The following is an 8,535-nucleotide window of genomic DNA, read 5'->3' as shown; positions in this document are numbered from 1 at the left end:
CATTACCCATGAGTTCAAATCTAGATCCCCAAGGCCCTCCCTCATCTCCCTCGCTGCCCATCCCACAGGGCAGACCAGTCTTCTCACCAGAATGCTTGGCCACCCACCCAAGTCCTCTCCAGCCTTCGAGGGCCAGTTCATACCTTCCTGCCTCAGGCCCGGGCATTTCTACAGCACTTCTAGGCAGCACACAGAACTGACTCTGACTCAGGGATGGGCGTCTGCCTGGTCCTGTCAACAGGGCTCAAGCTTCCTGTGGACAGGGGCTCTGTCTTGTGAGCCTTCTGCAGCTCGTCTCTGTCAGAATGCAGGCAGATGACAAATTCATGCCGCCTGACAGGAATCTTTAGTAAGCCTTCCTTAACAGATGCTCTTGATGTACTGCTGTTTCCCAGCTATACTGTAAAGACAGCAGTAGAGAACAAATGCCAAGACCCAGGGTTTATTACTGAAGGGGGAGGTGACAGAGGGTGAGGGACTGGATAATGAGTTCTCGAGAGAGGCTGCAGATACCCACTTGGCCAGGGCAAGGCATTCTCGGGGTGACTGCAGGTTGGCAACAAGTGTTGTGTCTTCATTCCCCTGTGAGTCGGGGCCTGCCTCCAGCCTTGTGGGTTTCCTCCCCTCTTCCTGGGAATGTCCGCCGACCTGGGGGTCCCAGGTTGGGTCACAGAGCCAGAACTTGTTCTGGCCAACTGCAACTGTGTGGAGCAGCCACAACCCACTCTACCGCCGTCTTGTCTGTCTGCGTGCTCCCAGGCTGTGGCTGCTACCTGGAGGCGCCTTGAGCAGGGCTGGGGCTGGGGCACAGCAGGATGGGCCCGGGCGATGTCAGGCTTTGAGTCAGGGACTCATCCAGCTTGCGGGTCTCGGCCTCCAGGACGGTGGCCTCGGGGGCCTGGGCCACGGCCAGGAGGGAGTGAGAGAGGCTGTGGTGCAGGCCCGCCAGCTCACGGCTCGTCTGCACCGAGCGGGCGATGTAGTCCTGCTTCTGCTTCCGCTCCAAGGCCAGCTGGGCTCGCAGGAGGGCCACCTGGGGGGCAGGAAAACCAAGAGGGCAAGAGCCATGGAGGACCCTGAAGCTGCCCACCCCCTCCTTGCTTGGCTCCTGTGGCTCTTGTCAGACCAGCCTTTGAATCAACTCCACACCCATGAATCTCAGGATTAGGCTTTACAGTATATAGGGCAAGGGCTGTTGGGAATCAGAGAATCCAGTGATTGTCAATCCTGGCTGCACAGGAGGCTCAAAGAGGGAGCTTGTAAAAAAACAAAACTATTCATGTGTTTACATGTAATAAAATGCCCAGATTTTAAGTACATTTTAACATATTTCCTAACATACATATTCATGTATAACTACTATCTCAATCAAGATACAGAACGGTTTAATTGCTATAGAAAGCTCCATCATGCCCCTTTGGGAGATTTTAAGAAACATTCTGACTTAACTAGACAAGATGAGGCCTGAGCATCAGTAATTTTTTTCAAAGCTCCCCAGATGATTCTAATGTGTATAAGGGTTGAGAATCACTGACTGATCCATTTCTCAGATGGGTACACCGAGGTGGAGTTATTGGGAGCTCAGGGCACACTCAGGATGAGGGTGGGGCAAGAGAGGCTCCTCGTCGAGTGCAAAACTTCAGGAGGTGCTCCAGGTCCAAAGGGAGGCCTGCCCTGCCTCATCCTAGTCTGGGCCTGTCTCAGCGATCACTTTATATGAGTCTAACAGAATTCAAAGTGAGAGCTTGAAGTATAGTCAGGGCCTTCCAGTAGTGACTACTGATTTCTGGCACAGGTTCTGAAATCAGAACTTCATAGTTTTAATTACTCCTGGGCCTTGCAAGACAGGGTGAATCTTCAGGTGAGACCTCAGAGGCAAGAAGGCACTTGAAACAGGTTCCTGGAGCTTGACCTGAGCTCTGGGGTATGGATCCTGGCGCCTGTGCCAGGCTGCTCTGCCTGGTGTGCTGATGACAGTCCTGCCTGCAAGCGTGCATGTGAGGGCGGAGGAGGCCCGGGTGCTTCTGCTTGGTTCAGGCTGTCCTGTGAGAATCCTCTGCCTGCTCCTCAGCCTTCTTCCCTTCCCTTTCTCAGTAGGTGGTCTGGGGCCTGGAGCATACTTTCTTCCCCGCTCCCACCCTAAGCATAGGAGAGGTTAAGTGCACTCAGTGTAGTAGGTAGAGCTGGGATGGCTCTGCTTGCCTCCCATGGGGTCTGCAGTTCTTTGAGGCACGAACTATCTTCCCCCTCCCTGCTGGACACGCACGAGGGACCAAGCACATAGCAGACACCAAAGCCTTGCTGTCCGAGTACCAGGGAGGGAAAGAGCCTTAGAAGATGGAACCTTCTGGAACGTACCTCTTTCTGCAGCTCAGCCATGTGCGTGGAATCCGAGGAGACTTTCTGTCCTCCTCTTCCATCCTGGGGGAGACAAATATTGTTCCAGGGGAACAGGCCTTCCATCCGGGGTTTGTGCAGGCCTCCCACAATCCTGGGGCACCAGGGCCTGGGGGCAGGAGAGGCCTCAGAGGGTCTAAACCAAACCAATGGGCAACGCCCATGGAGACTTGATGCCAAATGTCCCAGAGGTTTGGATGGGATTGGCTTCTTTGAGGCACCTCATTTAAAGTACACCGCATATCTGCCTCGTGCTAGTCCCGGGCAGCGCGTGAAGGATGCAGAGGGGAAGTGGGACAAGGGCCCTGCCCTTGGGAAGCTCTCTTTAAAGGAAGGGGGATGGAGGGCTGGGACGTGCTCAGCCACTAGGGACAGTCCCTGCCTGCCAGGCTCCAGGACTGTCGACTGATGGGCATAACTCAGTCAAAAGAGTGGTTTGCGGTGTCTTCCCCTAAATCCTTCTGGCCACAGAAAAGATTGAGGGCAGGAGGAGAAGAGGGTAACCGAAGATGAGATGGTTGGATGGCATCACTGACTCAGTGGGGAAGCCTGGCGTGCTGCAGTCCTTGGGCTTGCAAAGAGTCAGACGCGACTTAGTGACCAAACGACCACCAGGAAACACCTTGGACCCATATCTTGTTAATTCAGTATTGCAAAGGGCAAGGAAGTCTAAGAGGTCCACGAAGCTGCTATTGAGCCCCTAGGTACATCGGGGTGTGGCAAGCACCACACACTGGGAGAGACCAGAAACCCATGAGCTCTGCTCCCAGGAGCCTGAAGCACTGGTCTTGGGGCAGATGGACTGAACATCAGCAAAGGCTGCTCAGAAGGCAGGGCTGCCAGCCTTGATTCAAGGCCCAGTCACTGACGTTGGGCCTCTTTCCTGGGTCAGAGACAGTGCTAGGCGGGGCAGAGCCTGGTCAGGACGGGCCCTCTGGACTGGCTGAATCGGCTTCTTGCCTTGGATACACATTGCAGAGGACTGTTTCTGGTGGCCGGGCTTGGGCTCTCCGGAAGCTGCAGTCAATGAAAATGGACAAACCTGGGGTGTAGGGGACGGTGTTGTGGCTCCACTGCTCTCTAGGACCCCTGCCCTCGAAGCGCGCGTGGACTCCCTCTTCAGTTTCCTCCGCTCTCGCTCCACCTGCAGAGGCTGGGTATGAGTGAGAGCCCAGGGCTTGGGCTTGGCTCTGGGCTGCAGCTGAGCTGCCTTTTTGGGGAGCAGGCTGGTGTGAGGGGTGTGGTGTGAACATAAGGGGGCGTGAGAAGCTGAACTGCGTGGAGGAGAGTCTGTGCTGGGACAGCCCTGAGTGCACAGTGCTGCTGCAACAGAGGACGTGGGGCCAGCCTCCTGGGCTTCCAAGCAGGGCCAGCAAGTCTTCTGTAGAACTTGAGGCACTGTGGGCCATTCAATCTTTTTCACAAATACTGGTGCATCCCCACTTAACTTTATTTTCAGAAATGGAGAGCAGGCCAAATCTGGTCCTGGGCTATCGTTTCCAAACCCCCCGCTCCGGGGGCTGCAGAAGTGGGGATGTGCACCTTTCTTCAGACTGGGAGCAGGAGCCAAGGACTGGAGTCACCCACCTGCTCCAGGGTGGTCCGCAGCTGGGCGTTGTGGTGCTGCAGCCGGCTCCGGTCAACCTCCAGCTGCGCCACCGCTCGCTGCAGGTGTTCAAGCCTCTGCTCCCAGCGCTGCTTCTCCTCTGCCTCAGGACTCGGCTCCATCTTCACCTCTGAGACCTGAAGGAAAGAGACCTGTCAAGCTCACCAGGGCAGCCCCTGAGACAGGGGAAGGCGGGGGAGCTAGACAGAGGGCAAAGGATGAACCAGGCAGGTGTGCGATTCAGGGACCCAACTCTCAGGGGAAGGGGACAAGCCCCTGGACAGGCACTCCCTCCCGGGCCATCTGTTCTCCAGGCCCCCAGCTCACCTCTCCCAGCCGGATGCCGGGCTCTCCTCCAGGCCCCTGTTCTGCTTGGCTGGTCAGGCCCAGGCTGTGGAGTCGCTCCTTCTCCAGAGCTTGTCTGGTGAGCTCTAGTTCGTCCTGGGACATCAAGGTGCAGAGCAAGTCACATCATGGTGACCGCACATTCAGAAAGTGAGAGGAACATCCGCATGTCCACTCCACCCTCCATCGTCAACAATCTCATCAGGTTTATAGTCTTATTTTTCTTGGCACCTCTCAGCTATTCTAGTGCAGAACCTTCATTTTACAGACGGATAAAACAAAGGAACAGAGGAGGATCTTCCCAAGGATACACGGTGGTCTAGGACTAAAATCTGTCTCAGTTTATTTATTTTTATTTTTTGGCCATGTTGCATGGCTTGCAGGATCTCAGTTCCCCAACCAGGGGTTGAACCAGGGCCATGGCAGTGAAATCCCAAGCACTAAACCACCAGGGAACTGCCTGGACCTGTCTCATTTTAGATCTTGCCTAAGCTAAGTGACAACTGAGAGCACTAGGAATCATGCAGAGGTGGGAACTGTGTCATGGCTTACTGGCTATGTGACTTGGGTCAAGATAGGAGCTCTCTCCAGACCCCAACCACCTTTGTAAAATACAAAGCGTAGATCAAGCCTCTGGGGTTAAACCTTTTTGGATAAATGGGAAGACTAGTGTTTAGATTATTTTCTAGACGCTTGAGGGTTCATAAATAGCGAAGGTCAAGAGGGGAGACAGAGAAGAGAAGCAGATAGTCTACTTGTGCGTGGTGGCCGTCTGGGAGGGAGGAGAAACTCAGGAGTACGAGGCCATGCTTGAAAGTCAGCCTGCTTAGGTCTAATCCAAGTTCTGCCCATCATGAGCTGGATGATCACCGACAGGTTACTTAACCTCTTTTATGGGTTATTCCTCAACTATAAAATGAAGATATTAACTGTTCCTGCGTCTCAGGGTTGTTGTAGAAAAAGAAAGTGAGAGAACAGTGCCTGGCATGTAAAATGCTTAAAATAAAAACTGATGCTACTGTATAAATGTCCATCGACAGATGAATGGATAAAGAAGAGATGGTAACTATATACAATGGAATGTTTTTGAATGGATAAAGAAGATGTGGTAAATATATATAATGGAGTGTTACTCAGCCATAAAAAGAATGAAACAATGTCATCTGCAGCAACATGGACAGCCTTAGTAAGTAAAGCAAGTCAGACAGGTAAAAACAAATATATCACTTATACTTAGAATCTAAAAAAATGATACAAATGAATTTATTTACAAAACAGAAGCAGACTCGCAGATACAGAAAGCAAACTTACGGTTACCAAAGAGGAAAGGGGGAAGAGGGATAAATTAGGAATTTGGGATTAACAGATATACACTACACTATTATATATAAAATAGATAAACAAGGATTTGCTTGTATTACACAGGGAACTATATTCACTATCTTATAATTACCTATTAATACAAGGGAAAAGAATCTGGAAAAGAATATAGGTATATTCAGTTATATATATATATTAATATATATATATACATATATACACACACACACACTCTGCTATGTACCTGAAACATTGTAAATCAACTATACCTCAATTTTAAATAATAATGCTACTGGGACTTCCCTGGTGGTCCAGTGGCTAAGACTCCTCGCTCCCAAGGCAGGGGACTCAGGCTTAATCCCACACGCCACAACTAAGGCCTGGCCCAGCCAAATAAATACTGTGACGCTACTATGAAGCGGGCTCCTTCTGAAAAATGTCCCTGAGTATTTTGGGAATGGGGGTACCAACCTGAACTCCATTACTGAGTAAACACGGCTCAGTAATTCCCAAGTATAGAAAGTGCCTTCCCGCCCACCTATGTATCTGACTTTTTTCTGTGCCGGTAAGAATAGGCCTAGAAATAGGAGAGGAGTCCCACTTACTGAAAGCTTCTTTCTTGGGCACTTTATTTATATTATTGCTTTTTGGACTCAAAATGGCTGTATGGGGCTGATATTATCATTCCATATTTTATCAATGAGAAAAACGAGTCAGAGAAGAAAAAGCACTTACCCCAGGTCACACAGCTACTAAACTGCAGAACTGTATTTCAAATCCAAGAACTTGACTCCAAAGTTCATAAATGAAACCCTTTGTGTGCATATTGTATTTTAACCAGAACAGAGATTTGGGGGCTCCGGGAAGGCTAGTCCCTGCAGGGCTGTGTGTCTGAGGTCGGGGAGGGGGTTCTCCAGTGCTCACATCCAGTCAAGGGACCAGGATATAGAGTCGACTTATCAGGAAAAATGGGCTTGGCTCCTCTGGGTAAAATAGATAATACCTCTCTACGTCCAGCAGTAAACCCAGCTCTCCTGATGACCCACTGTGTGCAGACCTTGTGCTCAGTGCAAACATGACTAAGACATGGCCCTGACCTGAGGATAAAGGTCATACTCTAAGGTCACTTCCTCTGCCGTTCTACATCCTGCCTAGAGGAGCCCACTTTTTCTAACTGTTGATATCTCCCAAGTCTCTACCACTGGCCTCAATCTCATCCTTTACCTTCAGCTCAGTTTACAGACCCGCCCACTGGACCTGTCCCCTTGCAGGTCCCACAGGTACGTCACTCGTTTCCAAACTGACCGCACTATTTCCCTCTTGTTCCCCAAACCCTCCTCTATCTCAGTGAGCAGAAACCTGGGCCCTGTCTTTACTTTGTCATTTCTTCGTGTCTCCATCCACACTTCCTATCTCAGGTCACCACCTCCCCGCTGACTCCCACTTACAGCCTCCTACTCAGTCTCCCCAGATCTCCAGCTGCTCCACAGGGCAGCCTGAGCCATCTTTATGAACTATTATATATCTGATTCTGTCATTCCCTGGGCCCAAACCCTCCATCCGCTTCCCACTGGTCATCCAGGTCCTCAACATGCTGACAAGCCCTAAACGATGGGCCCCTGCCATCCTCTCTGCTCTTGCCAGCCCCCTGCTCTACGTCCCAGGCAGCCTCAACTCCCTGACTGATATTCTACGTTCTCTCTCCCCTCCTTTTCTCCTCTCCCTCCCCTACCTGTGCTGGGCTACTTCCTTACAGGTCCCTTCAGATCTAATCTCAAACATCACTTTTACCAGGAAGCCTTTTGGGACCCAGGAAAGGCGGGGCATCTCTCTAGTTTGCTCAGAGCACACTAAACTAATCCTAATTAAGCACTAACCCCGAGAGCTGCATGCACGGCACAATAATCGATCTTCCACTAGACCGTTAACTCTGGGAGGGCAGAGTCTGTGGGTGTCGCCTTGCCCCTCCCACCCCACACTAGCACACTAACTGGGATTCCACTGTGTTGAGGTGTCCGTGACCTCACCTTTACTTACACCCTGAGGTGCAGATGGCCCCGGAGTCTTACCCGCCACGACGTGACTCACCTGCAGCCTCTGCTGCTCCGAGTCCCGCTCCAGCACGGAGGCCTGTAGGAGCAGGGCCGCCTCCTGCAGACTGCTCACGCTGGCCTTGCTCTGGGCCAGGGACAGCGCCAGGTGCTGGGCCTTCTCCCTCCACTCGATCTCCCTGGCCTCCGTCTGCCTCAGGGCCCTCTGCAGTCGCTCCAGCTCCCGCTGCAGCCTGGGCCCTGAGGAGTCGAGTCGGGGAGACGGCTCCTCCCTGGGCGAGGTTTTGTGGCTGTGGGGTGCGTCCTCCAGATTCTTCCTTTGCTGGGCCTCCCGCAGCTCCAGGAGCTCGTCTTCCTTTTGAGCCAGGGTCCGCTGTAGCTCCCTGAGGCTCTCCCGAAGGCCCCTCACCTCTTCCCCTTCTCTCTCGTGCCTGCGCTCCTGCTTCTCTTGGGCCAGAGACTTCTCTAGCAGCTGCCCCTGCCTCCTCAGCTCTCTCAGCTCCTTGTCCCTCTGGGCAAGCGCCTGCTGGAGCTGCTGCACGGTCTCCTGGTGCCGGAGGTCCCCGTCTTGGATCTCACCTTCCCGCTTCCTCAGGGTCTCCTCGAGCTGCCGGGCTTGGGCCTGGCAGGAGTCCAGGGCGGCCTGCAAGGTGGCCGTGCTGGCCTCCAGGTTGCGGCTCAGTTCGGCCTGCCCATGAAGATGCTGCTCTTTCTCCTGCAGGGCGGCCTGAGCCTGGCCAAGGGCCTTCTGCAGAGCTTCAGCCTGGCCCCGGGCAGCCTCCTCCTGCCGTTGGGAGGCCTGGCCCTCTGCCCGTA

General features: G+C 52.9%; 1 protein-coding gene across 1 annotated transcript in view; it reads right to left on the bottom strand.

Annotated features, from left to right (window-relative positions):
• Positions 1-426: 426 nt before the first annotated feature.
• CEP250 (centrosomal protein 250kDa) overlaps positions 427-8,535 on the bottom strand; it is a 47,743-nt gene continuing 39,634 nt past the window's right edge. Inside the window, exons 30-35 of the mRNA XM_010854905.1 lie at positions 7,757-8,535; positions 4,331-4,444; positions 3,985-4,140; positions 3,440-3,541; positions 2,359-2,421; positions 427-1,033 (exon numbers count right to left, since the gene is read on the bottom strand). Coding sequence (XP_010853207.1) covers positions 770-1,033; positions 2,359-2,421; positions 3,440-3,541; positions 3,985-4,140; positions 4,331-4,444; positions 7,757-8,535 — 1,478 coding nt within the window. The 3' untranslated portion in view covers positions 427-769. The remainder of the gene's footprint in view (positions 1,034-2,358; positions 2,422-3,439; positions 3,542-3,984; positions 4,141-4,330; positions 4,445-7,756) is intronic.

The sequence above is a fragment of the Bison bison genome, unplaced genomic scaffold (assembly GCF_000754665.1).
Source record: "Bison bison bison isolate TAMUID 2011002044 unplaced genomic scaffold, Bison_UMD1.0 scf7180017864352, whole genome shotgun sequence".
Taxonomy (NCBI): Eukaryota; Metazoa; Chordata; class Mammalia; order Artiodactyla; family Bovidae; genus Bison; species Bison bison.
The sequence above is the reverse complement of the archived record's forward strand: the minus strand, read 5'-3'. Positions and strand labels throughout refer to the sequence as shown.